The sequence below is a fragment of the Cavia porcellus genome, unplaced genomic scaffold (genome assembly GCF_034190915.1).
Source record: "Cavia porcellus strain 051 isolate PalLab524CR breed Dunkin Hartley unplaced genomic scaffold, mCavPor4.1 scaffold_22, whole genome shotgun sequence".
In the NCBI taxonomy this organism is placed as follows: domain Eukaryota; kingdom Metazoa; phylum Chordata; class Mammalia; order Rodentia; family Caviidae; genus Cavia; species Cavia porcellus.
Genome location: NW_026947505.1, coordinates 21554998 through 21581186, shown reverse-complemented (window position 1 = coordinate 21581186; position 26189 = coordinate 21554998). Strand labels below are relative to the sequence as shown.

Below are 26189 nucleotides of genomic sequence, written 5' to 3'. Positions count from 1 at the left end.
AATCATGAATTGAAAATATTTGTAAAAAGTACATCTGTACTGAATATTATTCTTTTCTTATCATTATTCCCTAAACTACTTAACATAACAATTACCAGCATGAGGTTTACATTGCACTAGGTAGTATAGGGAATCTAGAGATGATTTCATATTTATGAAAGGATGTGCCTAGGATATATACAAATACTATGCCATTTTATATAAGACACTTGAGCATCCTCAGGCTTGATTCTATTTGGAGTCTTGGAACCAGTTCCCACAGACACTAAGAGATGATTTGTATCATTTCTAAAAACCTGTGTCATATTTACAGCTATTTTGAATTTCCTCTTGTAGTTTAAGACTTTCTATTGCTGTCCTCCTTAGAATGACATGAAGGTGCTGTTTTCCTCACTGGCTGACAACAAATACATCATTCTTCAGAAACTGGCGAATGTGTTTGAACAGCCTGTAGCAGAACAGATCGAGGTATGTGCAGCTACTTTTTCCTAGAACAAATGCATAGGTTTATTATGAAGTTTCCAATAGCAGATGGAAGACTAATGGCTTACTGTGACATCTTTGCTTGCTATATATTTTGATTTTGAACACTGATTTGGAATAATGTGCACGGTAACATTGACTCTGTCACCTATTTCTTCACAAATTCAGGAAATGTGTACTAGAAAGTGTCAGTAACAAGTACTACCCAGCAGTGGCTCTCCCACGGTGATACAGGCCTGAGGCTCAGTGACAGGACAGAAAGCCAAGCTGCCCTGAGAAAAGTACAGAGAAGTGCTCTGAACATTCAGGAGAAAGCAGATAACCTCCAACAGGTGTAACATCAGGAAAGACTTTAGAGAGGGAATTTGTGCATACGGAGACCCAAGAAATGTATCAAAGTAAAAAGGGCAGCAAGAGCAAAGGCGTACATTTAGCAAAATGTGAGCACTCACAGAAAATGCAGGTCTTCTTATTTAGCTGAACTTAGCATGGATGAAAGTGATTGAGGGCAAATGTAACTAGGATAAATTTAGAGCAGCTTGTAGAACCTGATCAATGTCGGAAAGCTTGGACTCCATTATGTAAACCAGGGATCTCTGTACCTTATTGATTACAACCCTGTTAGATAAAAATAAATATAACACAAATATATATGATTTACTTATTGTTGAATGATAAGCAAGAACGATGTTATCTCATAAAGCATATACACAAATGTAAACTGAATGTGAATGTAGTTCCATACAAGTGAATTGTGTAGGTGGTCTTGCACACTTACAGGGACTATTCACCTGGGAATTTCCTGGTAAAGGAAAGTCACTGGGGAGATTTGAGAGTGAGAAGGAGTGTCTGCTCCAGATCTTTCTTCTAGAAAGTTGACCTGACAGCTCCAGGGTTAGGAGAAGGGAGACCCAGCATGGGCAGGCAATGACTGTGTGATGGGGAAGCCTGGGAATGTAAATGCAATGGCAGTGAAAAGGAGGAGGAGAAGAGAAATGGGAGAATAGTATATCAGCTGTAAAATTATTAAAAATGAGTGTAATAGAATTTTTAATTTCAGGATATATGAAGGAATCTGTGTGTAAATTATAGGGAATCACCTGAAACAGATATCTCTCCAAATAGCTCTCTTTGCCTATATCTATGTCTATCTCCGTATCTATATCATTCATACTAATATTGGGACCAGACAGAAAGTCACCCAAAACAGCCTTCAAAGTTGTAGAAATGCTACATGTGAATGTACATTCTTCTTGACCATAAGTTCATCCATTTTTAAAAGAGATTTTTCATTTCTCCTAATAAAAAAAATATTTCTTTTGTGTTATGTTTCATATGAAACTTTTTTCTTATCATATGTATAACATATATGGTTCCAAAAGGGATTTGAACATCTATAGTGATATCTTGGATTTCTTGTGTGAAATAAAGGAAAAAAAATATATATCCCAAAATCACAACTAAACTTTTTATTAATTTGTAACTAGTTAAATTAATGCCACAGAAAGAAATAATTGTGTCTTTGAATAATCGCAAAGCAATAATCAGTATGCTAATTGTATTTGTACTGTCCTCGGGTTAAGAAGACAGTAGTAGCTGAAGGCATAAAGATCACAATCCCCGAACAGAACAAACCTGTTTCCATCAGCCCAGTGCACATTTGTCTTCTTGGGATTTTCTTTCACCAGCATTCCGAGAACTGCCTTCACTTCTGCCTCTCTTTGAGTCCCAAGTCTTTTTTTTTTTTTTTTTGTCTTTTTCATTTTTATCGGTACCAGGGATTGAACTCACGACCGCCTGCTAGCAAGGCAGGTGCTTATGCCACTGAGCTAAATCCCCAGCCCCGAGTCCCAAGTCTTATTCTTTATTGACTTGCTTCCTTGTTTTGTCAGTGTATGTTCTTCCTAAGAAAGGGTGCACATATTTGTATTTTTTAAGATCTTGCATATCTAAAATGGTCATATCCTATGTTCACACTTTATGAATGCTTTGGCTTTCCATAGAATTCTTGGTTTTAAATCAGTTTATTAAAAAAATTTTAAGGAATCAATTTATTTTGGAGTTTGAAGACTTTGGCTCCATTGGTTTTTGGTTTCCAAAGTCTACTTGAGGAATTTACAAATCATTCGAATTCCCAAAAGTCCCCAGTGTCCTGAAGTTTCACAGCCACTTGCCTTGGGAAGGGTCTATTTTTATCCATTGGGCTGGAATTCATTGGGCTTTTTGATTTGGCAGATCTCATCTTTCCATTTTGGAAAACTTTCTAATGACTTACTAACATTTTTCATTTCTTTATCTGTAACCTTTCTGAAATATCATTTGATCAAATACTGGATAACCTGTTAATTTTTTAATAAAGAGATATTTCTATGTCTTTTTTTTGCTTTGCTTTTTAGGAGGCTTAATTTTAACTCCATTTAACATTTCTGTTCTCTTATGATTAATTTTTCCAAGCTCAGTTTGGTTCTCCAAATGATCTATTTTTAATAGTATACTGTTCTTTTTTCTATGGCTGCATTATCTTTTGTAATCTGGGTATGTTAATGGTTTTTTGGTTGAAATTTATTTTTTCTTACACAATCTGTTTCCCTCCAAATTGCTTTTATTTATTGGCTTATATTAGTCTCTGTGTTTTCTACTGAAAGTTTTTTTAGGTACATGGACATCATGCTGTCTGTTTATCTTGGGACCAAAGGCAAAGGCAGTTGAGTGAGAACTTTATATCAGGATGCAGCTTCACAATTTTGAGATGCTGAAGGGTGGTATGTGGGAGCCATTTGTCGGAAAATCTTTGTGCCCATATTTGGGCTCTATTGGTCTTAAGAGACCTTTTTTTTTTTTTTTTCAGTCTGGACAATAGACACCTGGTCATAGAACTTCTTGAAATGGAAAAGACTTAGGGCCCGCCTGCAGCATTCTGTCACTTCATTCCCATTTTCAGTCAAGGATTTAAGCCCACCTCTGTCTATTATCCTTCAGTCTGGGGACTCTGTTTTAACTTCTCTGGAAAATAAACTTTCACCTTTTCACCGGGAAGAAAAGGGGCAGTGTGGAGAAAGGAATAGATCCTGTGTAAAACCTAACTGCTCCTCAGCAGCTTTTCTCCAGCTCTCCTTCCCCAGCTCCCATCACCTTTGCTCTGGGTTCCCAAGGCTTACGTGTCTCCACATTTGGTGGGTCACATCCTCTGCAAATGAGGATTCAGGTCCTTCAGAGTCTGAAGTCCATTTCCATGTATTCTGAATTCAGCTTCCAGAATTTTGCTGATATTATCTTCTCCTGTGTTGCTTATTCTTGTAAGATTTATGGAAGAAATAGCACTCCCAAAATGCAAACAAAATATAGTGGCAGAGAGGCTTCAGAAAAGAAAAAATTGGATATTCCCTTCATCTTTCAAGGGCAATAGAAATTGCACTTTATCCAAAAGCCAACTTAGACAAGGATTTTCTGGATTGATTCCTCCCCTGCCCAGACCTCTCATGGCCAGGAATTATATCTTCTTGAATTTTAGCACTTAATAGTATTCAGCCTTGCTTTGTTTTCCTTTGGCTTCCTGACCAGACTGTGAGCTCTTTGAAGTCCAGGATAAAATATAATTCTGTTTCTATGGACCTCACACTGGAAAGACAAAGCTCGGCAGTGACAGCCACTTGAGTGTTCATAGGTTGATTGATTGGTTTTCCCTTCATGACCACTAACAAGACTTCTCTGACTGTGCTGCTATGTGTATTTGTTGCCCCACTGAAACTGTCCAAAGACACTCCCAATTGCATTTCAAGAACCTAGGCACAGTCCTGTAGGGATTCTCACACAAATAGACTTCTCTAACTGTGTCCTACACTTTCCTTCCTATTTATGCATGCCTATTACTAACTTTCATTATTTAAGGAAGCCATTCTTCTCTCACCCTACATCTCTCCTGCAGCCTTAGCTCTAAAATCTGTAGTATAATAAAGGAGGGTCTTTTCTCTACTCTATATTAGCAATAGTTTTATGTTTTGTTTAAGTGACTCTTTATATTTTTTTTTTTCTTTTGAGGAAGAGTGGATGAAAGAACAAGACATACAATCACATTCTCAAGGGGAGGTTATTAGAATTTTTAATGAAATTTGCAAATCTTACCCAGGCAATACAGCAGGCTGAAGAGGGACTAAAGGAACTGGATGCAGGAATCACAGAATTAAAAAGACGTGGTGACAAGCTGCAGATTGAGCAGCCTTCCCTGCAAGAACTCTCCAAGCTCCAGGTATAATTTCCAATTAATACTGTTCTGCTTAGAGTGGACATCCTAGCTAGAAGTCAAGAAAAAATTATTTCCTGTATTTCCTTGGCTTTCTTTATAAAAGTCAATGTTACATTAGCTTTTCTTCCAAGTAACTCCTAGTAAATACTCTAAAAATAATACCATATATGGTGTAATAAAGTAAAATACATGTTCACGCTTTTAAGGTTCATATTTTTTTCTGAAATTTAGTGTCATTCTGATAGGAAACCATTGTGAACAACACACAGTCACAAGTTCCTAATGAAACAGCTTTACACACAAAAGGCCATTTTAATTTTAACTTTCTTTATGCAACATTTCACAGTGTTACAAGCCCATAATCCCCACTTCCCACTTTTTTAGATCTTTTTCAAAGCATATCAGAGTGAGGTGTAAGAGTCAAACGTCATAGCTGTAAATAGGTATTAGAGACGAACTTTTCCAGATTAAACCACTTTGGGCTGCTCATCCTTCATGTGCTAACTAAATTAGCCAGGTCCATATGCTTCCAGTAAATTTTGTTAGTGTCATCATCTCCTAAAATGTCTTTCCAGATTAAGTAGTTATTTACTCCACCACATTTGGCAAAAACATAGCCTTTTCAAGTCTTAAGTATTTTTACTCTCCTCAAACTCCTCTGTTACACTAGCACTTTATTTGAGGAATAGTTCAAAATCTGATAGTATTTAGGAGACACAAATATTCAGCATACTGTACTTAACTACTCTAAAATTAAATAAATGCTGAGATCATTATCAAATTAGGATACGTTTTCTGAGACATCTTCCTTGGCAACTGGACATTTTTTTCCCCCCACAGTTTGAGCCTCACATCTTACCAACTGTACTTTGGCAAATCTATTTTATGTGCTATTTCTAGGAAATGCTTCATATCGTTTGGAATCCTAAAATGTTAAGCTTATTTTTATAGGCATAGTTTTCCTTTAGATTCTTAAGTTTACTTTTTTTAATTTACTTTTTATATTCAGTTCAACTTAAATTATATTTTGGATTTGGCACTAGATAAGATTCTAATTTTACTTCTTTCCAAACAGCTGAGTTGTTTTCATAATATTTATTTAATATTTAATATTTTGCTCCAATGATTCTGTCCTCAAATTCTTATATAAAATGGTACCTTGGTTCAGGAATGCTTTTGTTTGCAAATAGTTTGGCTTGCAAACAGTTTGCTTTGTGAACAAAAGTGTTTGGCAAAATTTTGGGGTCTTTTTGTTTGTTTTTGTTTTTTGCGGACTCTACATCAAGTGATGAACGTAGCCACAAACACCCTTCACACACGAACACAAATGCAGCCATCTTTTCCAAAATTGTTCATGAACTACTGTAGAACCACTGTAGTTCTTTCTTTTCAATGTCTCTCCTGTTTTACTATTTGTCAAAATTAAATGAAATTTAAAATGAAAAAGAACACATAAGAATAATGAACAAGATTGATGCGAGAGCTTGAATTACCTGAAGCCAAACCACTGTGAAGCCACAGTCTTGTAATGATAGGTTGTAGGCATGAGAGTACAGTCCCAGCGCTTATCTTTTGTGAAAGAAATTTTCAAAGTGAGGGTTCCAAGAAAGACAAGTGGAGGGTCTGTGTGGAGAGAATGCCTGCAGGGTACACTTCCAGGAACTGCTGGGGTTGGGATGGGCCTGGAAAGTGCCAGACTCTGAACTGAGAGTGAGTGCAGCGTCTCTTTCTCAGGACATGTATGATGAACTGGTGATGACCATTGGCTCACGAAGGAGTGGTCTGAATCAAAATCTTGTACTCAAGAGTCAGTACGAACGGGCTCTGCAGGATCTGGCAGACCTGCTAGAAACTGGAGGAGAGAAGATGGCAGGAGATCAGAAAATCATTGTGTCTTCCAAAGAAGAAATTCAACAATTACTCGACAAACATAAGGTAAAGAGAGAGAGAGAGAGAGAGAGAGAGAGAGAGAGAGAGAGAGAGAGAGGAGATACAGCTGTGAACATTATCCTCAAGCTCCAATATCTACCACCTTTGTTTGAGTTTCTGCTTATGTAATTTTCTCTTTAAAATGGTCAGTAAATGTATGACCATTGTTATTTGATATTCCAGAGAAATTACAGAATTCATGTTCTATAATCCTATAAATTAAAAAAATACATATTTACCAGGAATTTTATCAATTCTTTGATGGTATGAACCAAGCTCTTGTTACATAATCTTCAATCAAAGGAAAACTCAAGAACTTTCTTTAGCAGCCCAATTTCCATATTAACTGACTTTTCTAGATGTCCTTTATGGCTATTTGTCTGTTTAGGCCTGGGTGCTCTTTTCCTCACCTTATGCTGACCAGGAAGCAGTCACTCTGCTCAGGAACACACAGCTGCCCACTGGGATGTGAGATTGAGTTTACGTCTGCTGCATGCATCATTTGGTTCTTCTGGCCCCTAAGCACATGCTCCTCTTGTTGGTGTAAGCCACAGAGGTTTTCCTGAGGACACTGTGTTCTTTTACTTCCTAATCAACTTTGGGTAGGCATGAAATCACTCCATCAGTGTATGCTGAAGCCAAGCTTAGGTTGGCTACTATTTTTAATAAAGAAATACCTGTTTGACAGGCACAGACAACACACACACTACACACACACACAAATACACAAACCACATGCATTTTTAGCAATGGCTATAAACAATTTGCCAACCAGTCCAGAAAGCTACTCAGCGTATGGAAATTCCCTATCAGAAACAAACAAACAACAAACGAAAAATACCATTTAATTGTATAGAGACAATAAATTCTACCATTATGTAAGTGTGTAGTAGCTAATAATAATAGGTTTTTAGGAGGATTTTTCCTTCTGCTATTTTTTCCAGAGATTTTTGTCCAAAATATTATGATTTATTAAAGTCATATCAATTCACTTAGTAAACATTGCTTTAAAGTTCACAGTTGGGTTTTCTGAAATCTAACCTGAGCAGTAAATGATCATTCTGAGTTATTCTAGAAGGGAAGCTAGGATCAATGTGGAACAAAGAAATAAACCTCAACAATGACAAAGAAGGATGAGGCTGCTGGGGAACAAAAGGCCCTCTGGCCAGGCCGTCTGGTCAGGGAGGGAGAGGTTTGTGAATGGAAGTCCAGCCTTCATTGCACATTGTCCTAGGTGATCTCTGAGCTATCTTTCTTGATAAAATGATTGTCTGTTAAAAAAATGCTGAGTGTAGCTTACGCTGCGGTGTTATCAGCAAGCACAGATATAGCCTTAGTGTATGGGTTCGTGCCCCATCTCTGCCATGTTAAACTGTGTGACCTTGGGCAAAATGCACAGACAGTGTGTTCTCACTTATAAAATGAGAGGCGACTACACTGCCTAACTCGCAGTTATAGTGTTGGCAAAAGGATGGCATGAGTCAGATAAGGAGTGTTTGGGTGCCCAGCAATCAGTACCCACTCAGTGTTGGCTGTTGTTCCTAGTGCTGGCATAAGAAATGGAAAAGAGCCTAACTCTGTGCCCCAGGATCTACTACATGTAAAAAGTGACATTTCAAAAATGTGTACGGGGTCATGCAAGGCCCACTGCACCGTTGCACTGAGGTAAAATTTGCAGGAAATTAAAAAAATATTTAATACAAAATTAGGCTCTTAATACAGAGTAGGCTATTCTTGAAAGGAAGAAAAGCAGTCATGGCACTTCAGAAGTTTAGAAAGTAGGGCTCCAGCCTGACTACAGGGGAAAAAAAGTCAGGGAATGTATCACCTGCAAACATCTTAAGAAGAAGGATGTAAATGGAGGCCGGCGAGGAGAATGTTGGAACTGTTTACCACTGGTGTGGTGCAGTTAATGAGACCAGGAAGGAAGGTCTCATAAAGCAAGGAAGCCCAGAGTGCAAGGGACATATATTAAGGGTGGGAGGTTTTTTAGAAGCTGGTCACACAGGAAGAGCTTTGTTTTGGGGACATGATGTGTACGTAGGCTAAATGGGAAGACAAGAGGCCAATTCAAGGCACAGAGTGACAGTCTGTCTGTGCAGGGAGCGTGTGCAAGCAGTGACACCTGACAAGAGACGAGTGGAAGCCAAATGATGCCACTCATATCACTGAGTTCCAACAGCTTTTGCATTTGAAGCAATTTTTATCCTGAAGTACGTGTGAATGAGTCGTTGACCTCTTTCTACCTGCAAATTGCAGGAATACTTTCAGGGTCTGGAATCTCATATGATCTTGACAGAAATGCTCTTCAGAAAGATCATCAGCTTTGCAGTCCCAAAGGAAACCCAGTGCCATGCGGACCTGATGGCTCAGGCATCTACTGTGCTGAAGCGGGCACACAAGAGGGGTGTGGAGCTGGAGTACATCTTAGAGGTGAGCCGCAGTGCAGCGTTCCTCACCCGCTACAATACAGACCCTCAGGAGAATGTATTTAACCACACACTCTGCCTCTTCTCAGCTTGGAGCTAGTTGTGATTCCTGACTCAGGACTGTGCTCTCCCTGTGGTCATATGTTCCATCTGAGTATGCACTATTCTATATTATAAGTCAGCTAGGATCAGGCAGTGCATGAAGAGACATGAGGGTTTGATATTCAAGCTGAAAAAGGCCTAATAGCATGAAAAATGTAAAAATATATCCCTGGCTTCCTACCCAGGACAAGTGCTCTTATGGTAAGACCTGTCACTAGAATCCAGAAGCCAAAGAACAGGTACCTGGGCCCAAGTTTTTGTACTCTGAAAACAGAAAATAAAGCCTCCATTTACTATATGACAAAGAATACTAGATGGAAATGAGAAAATCTAGGTTCAGGTCATAGAAGGCATTTGTGGCATTCACCTTGGTTTCAGGTCTGAGTTTGTAATCCTCCCTGTCACAATAGGATACTGTGAAATTTCATCCTTTCATTCAGTTTGAGAAAAGTTTGTAGACCTGTGGTCTAGAGCCAGCCAGACATAGCTTCACCATAAATATGTGACTTTGAAGACCAAGTAGATGCCCATTAGAGTGCCACAGATCCCTGAGACGTCATTGGCATAGCAGCCCACTTCTTTTTCTTGCAATAACTCAATCAGTTGACCTGAACTGTTATAGCTCTTCCATGACTTCCCCATCCCATGAAAGTTTTAGGGATTATATTTCTCTCCCTTCTCTTGTCTTCCCTATCTACTCCACCAACATTATCACCCTTTTTTGGATTACCTATAGCTCGTATTTACACTTTTATATAACTTGTTTTACTCCATGGGTCAACATTTTTGTAATTACTAACTCTGAAAATTCCAGACATGGAACTCCCCAATATGTTACACAATTGGAGAGAAATTTTCTTCACTATTTCAAATCCTTGGAGTAGCAATTACTGTTCAGTGATATGTCAGTCTCCCAACTAGGCATTTTACATTTACATGAATCCACCCACAGTGAAGTAATACTGTGAATATATCTTGTAGGAATGAATCTGAGAGCAGGGTGCTGCCATAGTGCATGATTAATTGGTAGCAGAGTCAGCAATTATACCACACCTGTCTGGCTTTGTTGGCTGAAATGTGCATTTCTTAATGCCATCCTCCTGGACACATCATTTATATTGCAGCTTCATCAAGCACATACTGGGAACTCCCTCATTCCCTACTCAGCTCAATTTATTTCCTCCATACCCCAAGATCTCCTTATAAACATATTTTGTGCACAAAGTTTATTTTTTGCTTTCCAATTTCTAGTTTACTGTGTATTACTGTCTCTCCTTGTTAGAATACATGTGTTTTTCTCATGCATTCTGTTTTATTCACTGCCAGCTCCCTAGACCTCAGATAGGGCATAGCAATAGGAAGGTAGATTGGAAAAACATGGATCATTACTGTTAGGTTCTGTTGCCACTCTCACTTCAGATTGAAGTGAATATACACATATGAGAACAAAAGCTGCTGATCCTTGCTATATGTGAAAAGGAAATATTCAAACTGGATTTTGAAGTCTTTTTCAGTTTCAGGTAACGTAAAAGTCTGAATTTAGGAGTAACTGATTTGGAGTTTTTCTTTAGTAGGAAAAAATATATACTACTAAAGAAATGAAGTTCAGAAACTTACCTGTAGTCATACAGCTAGTTGTTTGCAATTCTTATAATATCCTTTCACAATGCTTTTAGAGATCACCATTTGCTTTAAAGCTTTTCTCTCCCAAAGCACACCCTAACCAAAGCATTCCCAACATTACTTGACATAGACTTGGACAAGAGTGTATTTCGTGCACAAGCAGGAGTGTCCTTTGCTAAGGAGGATTGTTTAGCTCATAGACTAACGTTGCATTTCTAGACTTGGTCCCGTCTAGATGAGGACCTGCAGGAGCTCAGCAGACAGCTGGAGGTGGTGGAAAACAGCATCCCAAGTGTGGGTCTGGTGGAGGAGAGTGAGGACAGGCTCATCGAACGGACCAGCCTCTACCAGGTCAGCTTCCAAGGGCATCTTGGTATTAGGAATGGCTATGTTCCCTTTAAAAACTTTCCAGTAGTATTAATAGAATCTAAATGAGCATGTGATAAAATGTATTAACTTTTACTTTTCTTCAAAGTAAGAACATTATTATAAGTAGATAGCTTATGCTTGTGCTATTTAGAATACAACTTTTTTGAAGTCTCAATCTGTGAGTGTAGCTCCGTGGTAAGAGCTCTTTGTAAAAAAATCTTTTTTTTTTTTTTTTTGTCTTTTTCGTTTTTATCGGTACCAGGGATCGAACTCACGACTGCCTGCTTGCAAGGCAGGCGCTTATGCCGCTGAGCTAAATCCCCAGCCCCTGTAAAAAAATCTTACCAATTATTTTCATTAGGCCTCCATAAAGCATTTTCTGTAGCTTATGCTGGTGTGCTACACTATCCTTGAAATAATTAAGTTTAGCAGTTTTAATTGTACCTAAAAATACTACCAACAAAATGAAAAGGAGAACATCTACACTCTGATGGAGATCAACTATGATGAACTATTTTCAAGTCTTCAATGTTGTTTGGGTATAAATAGTTTACGTTTGCAAAATGGATAATGGCAAATTAATTCTCAAAAACAAAGAATACAGTGTTCAAACTTTAACCCATACTGTCAATCATTTTAGCATTTAAAATCCAGCCTCAATGAATACCAGCCCAAATTATATCAAGTATTAGAAGATGGAAAACGACTGCTGATATCAGTCAGCTGCTCAGATCTAGAAAGCCAGCTAAATCACCTTGGAGAGAACTGGCTAAGTAATACCAATAAAGTGTCTAAGGAACTTCACAGATTGGAGACAATATTGAAACACTGGACCAGGTAATAGGATGACTGTTTTGTGTATTTTTAATACTTGCTGCAGTGTATGTGAGACTGCTGGGTGCTGGACCTGGAAAAGATATGCATGTTTGGAAGGTTACATAATTTGGAAGATAAAGACAAACACGAAATCCACAGTTATATACTTTGTTTTCCTGTAAACATAGCATTATGTTTACATGAAACCAGTTGCATACTGAAACTTACTTTGTTTGAGCTGTCACCTTTCTTTGCCTAATGATCTAGGTGGTCTCAGTAAAACCATAGAAGTATAGAAAGAGAGAAAATGTTGATTAAGGGGAACTTCTCAAGGGCAATGGGAAATTTTCAAAGGAGGTGGATGGTTGATTTTATATGATGAAATACTCTCTTATTTCAAAGAACTTTTATAAACATCTAGTGTTTCTAAGAATCAATGTGATGGAAGAGAAAGGTTGTATGTTTTGGTTTTGGTTTTGGTTTGCTTTCAGGTTATAGATAGGAAAGCTGAAACAGAGAGAACAAGACTTGGTCAATGTATAAATATTAAGAGACAACAATTTCAGAAGGTCAAACTAGTGCAGTTTCATCTAAATCTATCAGGGATTTTGTAAAAGTCTGGACATTGGTAAATTACGTGATTGAGCAGAAGACAGGGACTATTTACTTAATTGATTCATTAATATTCACAGATATCAAAGTGAGTCTGCAGATCTAATTCACTGGTTACAGTCTGCAAAAGACAGGCTGGTATTTTGGACTCAGCAATCTGTGACAGTCCCACAAGAACTAGAAATGGTCCGTGATCATCTAAATGCTTTCCTGGTAAGTCTGATAATCTGAGGCATTTGACTCAATTTTGTGTTGTTAAGCCAGTAGGTAAGGCCTAAGCCATACACCAACAAAAGGGAGATCAGTGTGCTAGATACTAAATTTGTTATGCACACTGATAGGACTCACCTCTGTTTATGCTCAGCATTCTCTTTCCAGTAGTTTTCAAGTAATGGTCAGCTTTCCTTTGAGTGCAACAATGTGCTGATTCCACTCCCTTGTAGAAAGTCCAACCTTGTGGTCTCTTGAAGATATCAAGGAAGCTTTTCTTATGCAGTCAGTTGATCAAATCCTCAAACTAAAGGTCTGTCTACAAAAGCCTAATTTGAATAGTGCTTTTTCTTTTAGGAATTTTCTAAAGAAGTGGATGCTAAATCTGCCCTCAAATCATCTGTTCTGAGCACTGGAAATCAGCTTCTCCGATTGAAGAAGGTGGACACAGCTCCCCTGCGTTCTGAGTTGTCCCACATTGACAGCCAGTGGATGGACATCCTGACTAATATTCCAGCTATCCAGGAAAAGCTCCACCAGGTATGGAAGTGAGGGTTGGTTTAGTTGGTAATAGCTAATTTAAGCCATATTAGATGGAAAGCTGTATTAATCTTCCTTTCTTCATAAGTTTAAATCAGCTCTCTCAGACAACAATTGTCTTCCTCACATCATATTATACAGTAAAAATGAACCATTCTAGAGAGCCCTACTCAGGTAGCACTACTTCCAAATGCTGCTTTAATGTGTGTGTGGGGGGGGGTGCGTGCACGTGCACTTGCACATGCGCATTGAAATCTTTGGCTTTGTTTAAAACTATTTTCTAATGGCATAATGTGAGCAATTATATAAAGTGAGTAGCTAGGAAGAATTATGATATGTTATGGTAAAAGGTCTACTGTGCCACGTACAAGAGAACACCTGAAATTCAGTAAATGTAGGTACAGTCAAGCATCATAGAACAACAAGGATCTATACTAACTGTGTTCTTGGGCCATTTTGTCAACATCATAGAATAGATTCACATGAACCAAGATGTCTACAGTATCACTCAGCAATATAATCACATGGGATGGCCATCATATATACCGTTAACTGAAACACCATTATTCGGCACATGATTATATTCCACTTCTCTGAAATATGCCTCACTCCTCTGGATTCCCAATCATTTTATCATTTTCCTCTCCCTATCATCACTGCTTACCATGTATGATAACTGTGCATAGTTACACACCCCCATCACTCATTCAACAGTTATACGTGTCTGGAAAGAGACAAAACCCTGTATTAATCTCTGCCTTTCAGCACCACATTAGGAGCTGATCTATAAAGACTTTAAATGACTGCCTGTATTCTTACAAATTATTATGATAACTATGTTCATAACTGTGTGCTCTATTAAGTAAAATTCAGAAGTCAGTATATTTCAGTTAAAGACTCAGGAAGTTGGCTGTGTTCTTAGGAATAAATGTTAGAGTGCCAAAAAATTCTAGAAAATGATAGCTTGTGGTGTGGTATTTTTCTTCCTCCTTTTAGCATTCCTGAGTCATAATACAGAGATTTTTACAAGATAATTAATAAAATACATCTGTTGAATGTTTTGTAGCTAGGTTTTTAAAAACTCATAAAACAAGCTATAAAATAAGAATAATATTTTCTTCTTGCTGGTGTTTGATTAATTAGTTAATATTTATGCAATGTTTACAGTCTTAGATGTCAAGTGAACATAAAATGACTAGTATTGTTCAGTGTTTTCCTGGTGTTTCAAGCTTCTAAGATCTAAAAAAATGCCATTAAGAAACAATATTTCTGTTGCTACTTTAGTACAAATTACTGTGGTGTTCTTCTGTTAGCAGAACTTGAGTTGGGGTTTAATATTTGGGACTTGTTCTGTCTCTAACTTGACCAGCTCCAAATGGACAAGCTGCCTTCCCGCCATGCCATTTCTGAAGTCATGAGTTGGATCTCTTTAATGGAAAGTGTTATTCAGAAGGATGAAGAAGATATAAAAAATGCCATAGGTTACAAAGCAATTCATGAATACCTTCAGAAATACAAGGTACTTAACACATTTTGTTTTCATGTAGGTAGAGTACATGAAAAACTCAAACGCTCAAATTCTGAAGATTGGATCTTGGGGTGTATATATTCAGTACATGTGACCAGATAGGAATTCAGAAGCAGGCAAACTGCATCTCTAAGTATAGCCATAGACACCTTGTCCAATGTTGAGAATAATTTTGTTATTTGTGAAATAATAGAGATGATAAAAATAAATATTATAATTTATAAATATTACATAATTTCATTACTTTGGCATCTTCTGCCTAATTATATGCAGCTGTATGTTTATATAATGCATACATATGTTCGTTTGACTTCTGAAAACAATAGGCCATGGGAATAAACACAAATTGTGCCATTTGGACAAAGTCATAGAAATGATGTAATATTAAGATAATTTGAGGTTTTGCAACTCCTGGTAAAATAGGTGTTTCTCATGCTACCTTGTTTCCTTATTTTCTCCTTCCTTCCCTTAGGGTTTTAAAATAGATATTAACTGTAAACAGCTAACAGTCGATTTTGTGAACCAGTCTGTGCTACAAATCAGCAGCCAGGATGTGGAAAGTAAACGGAGTGATAAGACCGATTTTGCTGAGCAACTTGGAGCAATGAATAAAAGTTGGCAAATTCTGCAAGGTCTAGTGACCGAGAAGGTAAACCAGATGTCCTGTCTTGCCTGTTTCTATCAGAAACCTTGGAAGAGACACATTCCCCCAGAAAGACTCATTTCATGTATACTGTGGCTATGTGGGCCACAAGAAAGCTTCCAGAAATCCCACTGAAGTTTGTTTCTAACCTTTCTTTAGTCCTGCTATTTTCTCTTTGTATATGTGTGTATATATATATACAAGTGTATATGTGTATATATGTATACACTTGTGTCACTGAGCTAAATCTCCTACCTTGTATTTCATTTTTTAAAGTGTTTTAAAATGCCACTTAATTTCTCTCACCTTTGTTTGAATTCTTTCTTTTTTATCAATAATGGCCATTGATTCACACTTGATAAAATTAATTTTTTAAATTATAATTCAGTAGACTGTATTTTAGGAATTTCCTCGCTGGCAAGGCTAGAATAGTTCAGCTGCCACTGATTCTCTTTTAAAATACAATTGCAAATTTCATTTCATTGTGTTTGTTCAGATCCAGCTGTTGGAAGGCTTACTGGAATCTTGGTCAGAATATGAAAATAATGTACAATGTCTGAAAACTTGGTTTGAAACCCAGGAAGAGAGACTGAAACAACAACACCAAATTGGAGACCAGGCTTCTGTTCAGAATGCGCTGAAAGACTGTCAGGTAATTGGTCCCGGAGGCTCACATAAAAAATTCTGGGAGCTGTGAGCTAAATAATTTCCAAAACTTGCATTTGGTAGCAAATTTCTCTGATTACGTGGCTAATGGGTTTTTTCAACTCTTTTTTCCAACTGCTTTTATTTATTTCATATTTATTTATTTATTGTTGAGACAGGGTCTCTCTGAATAAGCCAGACTGGCCTTGAACTCACTGTGTAGCCCAGATTGTCCTCAAACTTGCTGTGATCCTTCTGCTTTAGTCCCCTAAAGTGCTGGCTCCACAGTCATGCAAGATGGTGCCCATTATAGCTGCTTTTAAAAATGTGAAATTATGCAAATTTTCAAACATAGTTAGAAGTAGAAACAAGTACAGTAAATCCTATATGCTGATCATTAGACTTAGAACTGTAAGATTGTAGTTACATTCACCTGAATTCTCTTTTCTTTCTTTTTTTTTTTGGCACTGGGGATTGAACTCATGACTTTGTGCTTACCAGGCAGGAGCTTCTGCTGCTGAGCTCCCAGAATCTTTTTTCTTAAAGGTGCCGTGGCTCAACACAGAGATCGCATCATTTTATCATTAGACACTGTAATACACAACTTTAAAACAAATACTTTCTTGTGCAACTATAATATTAACCACAAAAAACTAACAGTGATTTCCTAATATTATTTCACATTTAAGCCATAACCACATTTTCTGAAATTTTTAAAAATTTTGATTCAAAATAAACGATATTTACTTGTTAGAGTTAAGTCTCTGTAATATTTGCTGACACTATGACTTATTGCAGAAACTAGGCAGATCTCATGATCAGCGCTAGCCTGGTCAAGTCCTTTCCTTACAGAGTCACTTCTCTGCTTCTCTGCTCTGTGCTTGCAGTGAGTGGGCAGCTCTAGAGACTTGCTTGGATTCCAGGTCCACACTTGGGTGAATACTTCACGAGTGACAGGGTTCCTTCTTGTGCTGTCTCATGGAGAAGCTCGTGGAGTCTGCCTATGCCCTGTTAGAGCAGAGGACAGAGGGTTAGGTGGAATGATTACTGATTTAGCAGTGTGTAAGTTCCTTCTGGCATCCTTAAGTATCTAAAAAATGTGAACTCTTTCTGTTAATCCTGTAATAAAAATCATTTTAAAATAATGCACTATTTTTCACATCCACTAGTCAGATCCATGACTGTTTCCTACAAAAGCTCCTTCCCCTAAATGTTGTTTTTCTATTTTAGTTTTCAAAAAGAAAGGAATTGAGGGAAAATCTCCTCTCTGATCAGCGTATTTTCTATTTGGGATGCATATGAGAAAGTTTATATTTAAGCACTTTAGTCAGAGACTCAGGGTTTGGAAAAGGATGATAACATGCTTAAAGCATAGGCTCATGTGCTAATGAGTTGCAGTTAAAAAGCTGCGTAAAAATGGCAAAGAAAATCATCTCATCGAAGAATACAAAGGTACTTTTATATAATAAATTTTTTTTTGAGCCAGTGTCTCTCTATGTAGTTCAGGCTGGCTTTGAACTCACTATGTGTTCCAGTCTGGCTTGAAACTCACAACAACCCTCCTGCTTCAGCCTCCAAAGTGCTGGGATTACAGGCCTGAGCCACTGCACTCAGAAGTGATCATTTTCAAAATCCTTCAAATCAGAAGATACATATATAAAAGCATAAAGACCAAAATGTACATCAGCTAGTCTCACTGGATTTCCAATTTTCAGAGAGCAGCAGTAATTCTAAGTTAGGCCACAAACCCTAACATCTACAAATAAGCCAGAATTGCAAATTTTATTTTATTTTATTTTATTTTTTTTGATACTGGGGATTGACCTTGTGCTTGCCAGGCGGGTATTTATGCTGCTGAGCTAAATTCCTAACTTCAAATTTTTATTCTTAAGGATGAAAAGTCATATCTTCTATTGAGTTTGAAGTTAAAAAAGATTTTCACTAGTTTAAAGAGCAGTTCTTACTGTTACTATTAGCAAGATTAATGCTTCATTGTTTCATTATTGGGATGACTTTAGTATTGGGAGACTGAAATATTACAATAAAGTAACTTCTCTTTTTTCCTTCTTTTCTCTCTCCTTTTTCTCTTTCTTACTATGTTTTCATTTTCTTTAATGCACTGTTGCCTGCCATTTTACCTTTGTTTCTTTTCCTGTATCTGTCTTCTATGTATTAGAGACATATCACTATCTGGAAAATATTACAGAAGCTTGGCCAAGTTATACTACTCCAAAGGACCTAAGTTTCAGTCTCCCAGAGAGTCAGTTCAGACAAGAGAAATTCTATAGTGCAATTCAAAGACGTCTGTATTAATGCCTTTTTATGATTCCAAATGACAAGTCACTTCTCTGAAACAAAATCACAGAAAAAGCATTACTGTACCGTTATTTTGAAACATCGCACATAAATTACAATGGCCTAACTGGGAGGTTCTATTTGGCATTACCACAAACCTTGATAAAATTTATTGTCATTTTTGAGAAATTGTTCCTTTGGACCAAAGTGTGAAATTCAAGCCAGCATACTTAAATCAGTGACTGGCTTCAAGCTGAATTTTGCTAAAAAAATCTTGAATATTTGTCCAGTCTTTTAGAGGTGATTTATTAATTTAAAGCAACATAAAAACTGATATTTATGAGTTAACTCAAGTTGAGGATGATTTATCATAACAAAAATGTTAGCTTTGGCCTTTTCCTTCATTTATCAGAAGTAGAATAATCTTTTCATTATTACTGAAAGGAAAGGAAAACACACCTTTATTTTGCAAAAGAGTATATATTTCAATTCTGTTTCCTTCCTGGATTTTGCTCTTATGGCAACACATATATACAGGACGTTTTTGGAGATGTTTTTCTAATCAGAAGACAATATCTTTAATATTTCTCACTGAAAATAGCATCTATGGATAAATGAGGATAAAATTAGTTTATAACAGGTGAATTTTATAATCATGTTGACAGGATTATTAATAGATGTTTATTATATATCAAAATATCAATAAATGGATAATACTATGTTATTTATCAAATATAAATCAAGATTATTATCTGTGTTTTTTATATTAATAAAGAGAAAAAGTTGCAAAGGTAAACGGTATTTTTATACTACATAAAGGACCTGCACACCCAGTAATCACTAGATTCCTAGTCTTGTAATTATCAAAGTAGTTATAATATTGACAGAATTATAAAGTAGAAATGAGAGGATAATATGGAAAGCAATAATGATCTCTTTAAGTTACTAAATGCCTGAATTTCTAATTAACTGCATCAAGACAAAAATAACTTAGTAGTCATTCAGGAGGAAAAACATAAATTTACTCTTAAATGTAAATATGGCAAACTGCCAACTGGCTGAATGTGTCATCTTATATTTGATTAGTTTTTGACAGATTAAAAGATAATTGAGTATACATTTATCTAATTTTAGGTAAGTGAAAATATTTTATTATCCTTATTTTACAAATGAGGTACAGAGAGGTGAAAACATTGAGCCACAACTGAAACAAAAGCAAAAGGGGTGATAAGATGAAGAATACAATTTATATTTAGCATAGCAGATACCAGACTCATCATTAACACCATATCACAGTTGCCAAATCCTAATACTATTACCCACGTATATGGGTCATGAGAAAGGGTAGAGGTCATTTTTACGTGATTGAGAAATTTATCCAAACTTGAGTACTTTGAGATTTTCTCCCTTCTAACCTCTAGGACCTTCAAAATGTATTTTTCCTTCCAGAAATGTGCATTTGAATCTAGGGATGTAAATGTGTCTTAACACTTGGCTAATTTAAACACTCAGTGTGGTATTTACACGTCTGCAGAGTTTGGGTTCAGGCAGTTCACCTCCCACACTGGGCTGGGAGTCAGGAGACTCAAAGGCTTAGGTTTTATGCCCCCTCTAACCCTCACCAGCTCAGTGACCTCGGCCAGTTTGGATAACTTAATCTCCCATTTATTTACCTATTTAATGTTAGTGTCTGTCTCAGCGTAATTTAATGGAACATTATATTTTCAAATGGTATTAAAATGTATGTTGGATTATGACTATCATATGAGAGGTCTTTTCATTTTATTTTTCTTTCTTAAACATTTCATCTGATAATGATAAATGCACATCCTGAAGAAAATAAAGAGTTGAGTCATGAAAAAAACCTCTAACCTTTCAGAATCACACGTAATCACAGTATTTCAGAAAGAGAGGGAAGAGAATGGAAATTCTTTCTCAACCTTCTGATTTTTCCATCTGAAGAAACTGAGACCCAGTGGACATTTTTCACTTACTCAAAGCAACACAACAGCAGCAGAAATATTTCTGAATCTCAAACACCATTCTGTGATGTTTCTTCCAAGAGATAGGCTATGCAACTTTTGAAAAATTTCTGACATATATTTCCTTGTAACTTTTTGAAAAATAATTACATAATGCCATTTCTTTTTCTAGTGCATAATCGGATTATACTTTTGTTTTCAGTTATGTTACTTCCCCCCATAGATTAGAAAAAGCCTTATTTTTTTGCATTTAGGTGTAGGTAGAAATAAATATGACTGTGGAGGCCCTTTTTTAAAGAATGATGACCATTTGGATGCACAGCAGATTTTTAGTACCCAAAACCATTGTAGCTCAATTTCAGTTTCACAATAGAATGATTTTAAATGATTATTTTTAAAAAAAATATTTCAGGATCTTGAAGATTTGATTAAAGCAAAAGAAAAAGAAGTAGAGAAAATTGAGCAGAACGGGCTTGCTTTGATTCAGAACAAGAAAGAAGAAGTGTCCGCCACTGTCCTGTGCACGCTGCAGGAGCTCAACCGGACCTGGGCAAATTTAGAGCACATGGTAATGCTGAGATGGAGCCTCACCTCCAAGACTGTTTGTTAGCTTTGTCCAATCTTGAGTTTTAGTTTCTTAAAGTGACTTTGTAATTAACTGCCAAATCTAGGTAACATCGCTCTGTACTGTTAAGTCCATCTTATTAACCCTTTTTTTAAAAGAAAAGTCTTCCAGTGCTTCCTCTGAGAAACATGAGAAGTATCACTCCCTCCATTCCCATAGCTTTCGACACTGTCTAGGCCCAGACAATTCTCAACATCTGTTTCCAGCCTTGCTTTTTCTCCTGAATGCCATGTAGAAACTGGGAGACAGTAGACATCTCCTTGTACTCATCTACAGACTCAGCTGGCTACTCTGTGTTTACCTTATCTTGAACCTGTCCTTAGCTCTATTTTACTATACATTTTTTATAATTCAATGAAAATGTTTGGAAAGTTTACCATGAAAGTGTATAAAAAACAGTTCTCTCATGGAGATATTGTCTCATGGAAAAACAAACTAGTATAAAGGAGAAATAGACTATTTAAATTCCTGTTGATCTTTCTTACTTCCTGTTTGTTTCAGGGACAGGGCTGGCATCTGGCTGCACCTGTAGGCTTTGCCTTATAGTGGACACAGCACTTTCTTTCTCCTTTGGTCTGTCAGATAGTACTTTGATGGGTTGCAGTGTTTTCCCTTTATGCAGAGAAAATAGATGCACCTTATAAGGTAGCAATAATCATTATCCCCATCTTATAGGTCTTATAGATGAGGAAACTGAGATGCTGAAGGGTAATGAAAATTACCTAACATCATAGTATTAGAAAATAAGAAATCTCTGGTTAAATTCAGATTGTCTGATCCCAACAAATGACATCTGCATACACACACACACACACACACACACACACACACACAATCTCTCTCTCTCTCTCTCTTCTTCTCTCTTTCTCTGTCTCAAATGAACATCTTAAGGCAAAGAATATAAAGCCATTTCATATATGTATATGTATCTGTATCATAAAGTATTTTACTTTGGCCTGTATCACTTAAAAAGATGTCTACTGTGAACTCCCTGGATGTCAACGCTAATCTTAATCTAACCTTCTGGACACAGATTAAGTATGACTGTGATTAAGGAAAGAGATCATATAAATTAACTTACTCCTCTTTTGCAAAAGGCAGGACAACTAAAGATACGGTTGAAGTCTGTGCTTGACCAGTGGGACCAACACAAAGTGGCCTTGGAAGAGATGAACAGTCACCTCATGGAGGCCAGATACTCCCTGTCCCGATTCCGACTGCTGACCGGCTCCTTCGAAGCTGTGCAGGTTCAGGTAGACAATCTTCAGGTAAGGCGTGGATTCAGAGAATCCTTAGCATTATTTTTAATTGAGATCAAATAGGTAGCAAAGCTTGCCAGTATGTTGTTTATATTTAACGTTTTAAAAATCTTTACATTTTACCTGCTTTGTTGTGCCAATCTAATTTGCCTGTGGGTACCAAGTTCTGGATGAGTAGTTTTATAACTAAGTGGCTTTAAATTTCCTCTTATATAATAAGCATCAGCATCGATGTATTTAATGAAATGATTTTTATGCCAAATCAACTTCCTTCACCCATACCATTCACTAGCTTTTGTATCTTTCCTTTCTCTTTTTATCCTGCTTTGCCAAACACTTTCTAAGGCATCTAAAAGAAAACAAAGAGAAAAATAGCAAAAGTGGTAAATGTTGAAAGCATCGTTATTTTTTTCTTCTTCAGTGTTATAGCAACAGCCTGTCCAGTGTGTCCATGTTCCTCCCTTCCCGCGCTCACTGCCTGCTTTCCTGTGCCTCCATTCTCACAGGGTCTAGAATTCACTGTTGTTCCTTCTCATAGCTATAAAACAAGCTCTTATCCCAGGCCACTGTCCTCAAATCGCTGCTACTTTCCCGCACACCGGGGCACTGGGCCACACTCATCTCTGCTCTTTCTTCTTGACTAACAGCACAGACTCTGGGCTAGGCAGGGCCAGCCCTCAAGGGACAGTTTGCCCCAGGAGCCCAGCATGCACTCTGGTTCTTGTAGCTTACTTTGCTGACTTGGCTTTCTGAAATGATGTGTTGCCAACCTCCCCCGTGTGTTTGCTCTGAAGGGAATGTCTCTTTTGGGGTGAGGTGGAGAGAACAAAGGATGAAATGTGTGAAGAAAAGTTCTTCTGATTTTAAATAGTTGTTGCAGGTACCAAGAAACATTAGAATTTATTTTGAGCACAATTAAATATAAAACCACACTTTGTAACTTTGAGAATGCTAGAAGTCCTTTATATTTTAACATATTCTACGTTAACACCTGCAAGAGTTGTCTTTAGAGATAAAAAGATTAAGGCCTTTCCCTTGAATATGTTGATTTAAGGGCAATCAGATACTGATATTAAATGGCACTAGATTTTGGAGCCCAGTTTGCCTGGGGAGTTCTACTAAGAACTCAATATCAGTTTGGCAACATTTCCAGGAAAACATCATCTTCTAGTTCCTTCTTGATCTTTGGTGGAAGAGTTCACCAAACCTTCCTTATACAGATACTTTATTTCAAGCAATTTTGTAATACGCAATGCATTATCATTAATTATAGTCACGTTCTGTGCAATAAATCACCATTGGTTATTTCTCCTGTTCAGCTGAAAACAAAAGCGTTTTCTTTTCCCTCTCCTAGCTTTGGGTAACCACCATTCTATATCATTTTCTATGACCACCTTATTTAGACAATACTAAAAAAGTACCTGAAATGGTGATAATGTTAATTAGCTTAATCACTTCACAATGTAAACATGTATCCAAATATCACACTGTACTCCATGAATATATGAAGTTATATCAATTAAAAATGCAATAAATTTTTAAAATTTTTGCCAAGAAGAATACCAAAAGATAGAATATAGAGATGGTACTCAGACTTACAATCTCAATTATCAAGAGCTTTTGGAAGAACCATTATATGTGTGTTAATGATGTCCTGATATTTTGCTGTGAGCATCAGTGGCAACCACAGTGTAATACATGGTACTCATGCCCTGACCATACCTTCCTAACAGGTGCTGGAGAAGAGTTTCTGCTATGGTCATTTCCAGCAGAGTCCCAGGTCCCTCTATAAAAACATTTAATTTCAGAGAATCTCTTAGCAGAGCCATAAAAACAAAACCATAGAAGGGGGAAAGTGACTACTAAATAAAGCTTATAGAGCAATAGAGCAAAGTCATGCACACATATAACTTGGTAAATTCTTTGAAACTTGATTATTAGAATTTAGATGCTGTCATGTCATCTGTGAGACTTTTTGTTTGGGCAGAATCTTCATGATGACTTAGAAAAACAGGAAAGGAGCTTAGAGAAATTTGGCGCTGTCACCAACCAACTATTAAAAGAGTGTCACCCACCTGTGACAGAAACGCTCACCAATACACTGAAAGACATCAATATGAGGTATGGAGTATGCTAACTTTGCACATTATTTATATCCCAGTATTACTGTAAATGTAATAAAACATTCTGATGTTTTGAATTTGAGATTTTTCAGATTCTACCTTATTAATGTTTTCATCTTCACAAAACGAATACAGTGGCCAATACATAGTGATGATATTTAGGAATAATTAGAACTGGTACACTCCGAAGGTTGCTCACCTTTGAAATGTAACCATGACCTGTCACTTTTTATTGAATTAAATAGAAATGAGTCCTCCCTGCATTATTTTCATGTTCACATGAACCTTGATCGTGACAAATACAATAGTAAATAACAGCATTTGGTGAGCGATAATGGTCTGCCCATGTGTGCTGGCTCTTCTTCGCAGATGGAATAACTTGCTGGAAGAGATTGCTGAGCAGCTGCACTGGAGCAAGGCCCTCCTTCAGCTTTGGCAGCGCTTCAAAGACTACTCTAGTCAGTGCGCCTCCACAGTTCAGCAGCAGGAGGAACGCACCAATGAGCTGTTGAAGGCAGCCACGAACAAGGACATCGCTGACAATGAGGTGGCTACGTGGATTCAAGACTGCAATGTATGTGCGAGAACTATGCTGTTTCTCCAACACGCTATGCCTAGACTTTGCGAGTTTAACAGGGCTCGTACTGATAGGTGTAAGCTTGGACATGTCTCACCCTGTGACAGCTAACTAAAAATTATTGTCCTATGTATATTAAAGAGTCTTCTAGGGTTGCAGAGCAGAGTTGGACATGTTGAAGATATACGAGTTCCCCTCCCATCATTTCATTTTTCTCACTTTTACTAATGGAATATAATCCACGAGAAGGACTTAGGTTATCTGGCTTTCTTGAGATGGTCAATAGAAGAAATGACCTCATGAGGTATCAAATTGTATCTTTAAGAAATCAACTGTTAAAGTTTTCATCCACTTAGAATTTTTATCTCTTGTGTAAACATCTACAATAGTTTTGTCTAAGAATTTTGTGGTATAAAGAAGTCTTTCTGTCTTGATTTATTGCTATACTTCTTTTTAATAGCTTTTAAATAATTCTCTTTTTCACTGTAGCTGCCAGTAGGCTACTTAAGGTTTTCAAGAAAGGCTCTGCTCTTATTTCATCCATTACATGGCTCTGACTGTTTATCCTTATTTGTCTTGTTTCAATGAACTTGTTACAGAAATCATCTTAGAAACTTTCTCAACTCAGTTTATTAGGATTGGGCAAGTTATAAAAGCTATGTAAATAGAAGTTTAATGTATCCTAATATCTTCAGCCTGAGTAGTAACTTCAACACAAAAGATGAACACTTACAGTAAAAATAATAATATTTGAGTTTTGTTGTGCGTGTGTGTGTGGGGGGGTACATATGTGTGTCTACATAGTTTATTCTACAAAAGCTGCCATTTTCATTTGAAATACACCTGGGCTGTTGCCAGTGTCACGACTGAAGGGCCACCTTGTCTCTTTCTCTTGCAGTAATCATTCTGTGAGCCTAACAGGTCCTGTTCTCTCGAGCTGGGGCCTAGGGGCAGGGAGAACAGTAGTCACATGTTGTGTCTTAGTAGTGGCTACAAACCAGGCAGAGGGGATTGTCAAGGGCTTGTGTCTATGAGCATGTAAGATAGTTTCACAAAACACAGCAGCAGGCAATGCCATGGAAAGAACAGAGATGCAGACTACTGTCACCTGTCACCCCTGCTTACCTGAAGTGTCTGTGGGTTTTATACTCCCATA

General features: G+C 37.2%; 1 protein-coding gene across 15 annotated transcripts in view; it reads left to right on the top strand.

Annotated features, from left to right (window-relative positions):
- Nucleotides 1–26189, top strand: part of Syne1 (spectrin repeat containing nuclear envelope protein 1) — a 430253-nt gene that overhangs the window by 327845 nt on the left and 76219 nt on the right. For all 15 annotated transcript variants that reach the window (XM_063233318.1, XM_023564552.2, XM_013151061.3 and 12 more), the window contains 15 exons: nt 367–468; nt 4610–4729; nt 6461–6661; nt 8915–9088; nt 11029–11160; nt 11819–12015; nt 12687–12819; nt 13174–13356; nt 14726–14875; nt 15357–15533; nt 16024–16179; nt 20862–21017; nt 22172–22342; nt 24321–24454; nt 24826–25030. In XM_063233318.1, coding sequence (XP_063089388.1) covers nt 367–468; nt 4610–4729; nt 6461–6661; nt 8915–9088; nt 11029–11160; nt 11819–12015; nt 12687–12819; nt 13174–13356; nt 14726–14875; nt 15357–15533; nt 16024–16179; nt 20862–21017; nt 22172–22342; nt 24321–24454; nt 24826–25030 — 2391 coding nt within the window. The remainder of the gene's footprint in view (nt 1–366; nt 469–4609; nt 4730–6460; nt 6662–8914; nt 9089–11028; nt 11161–11818; nt 12016–12686; nt 12820–13173; nt 13357–14725; nt 14876–15356; nt 15534–16023; nt 16180–20861; nt 21018–22171; nt 22343–24320; nt 24455–24825; nt 25031–26189) is intronic.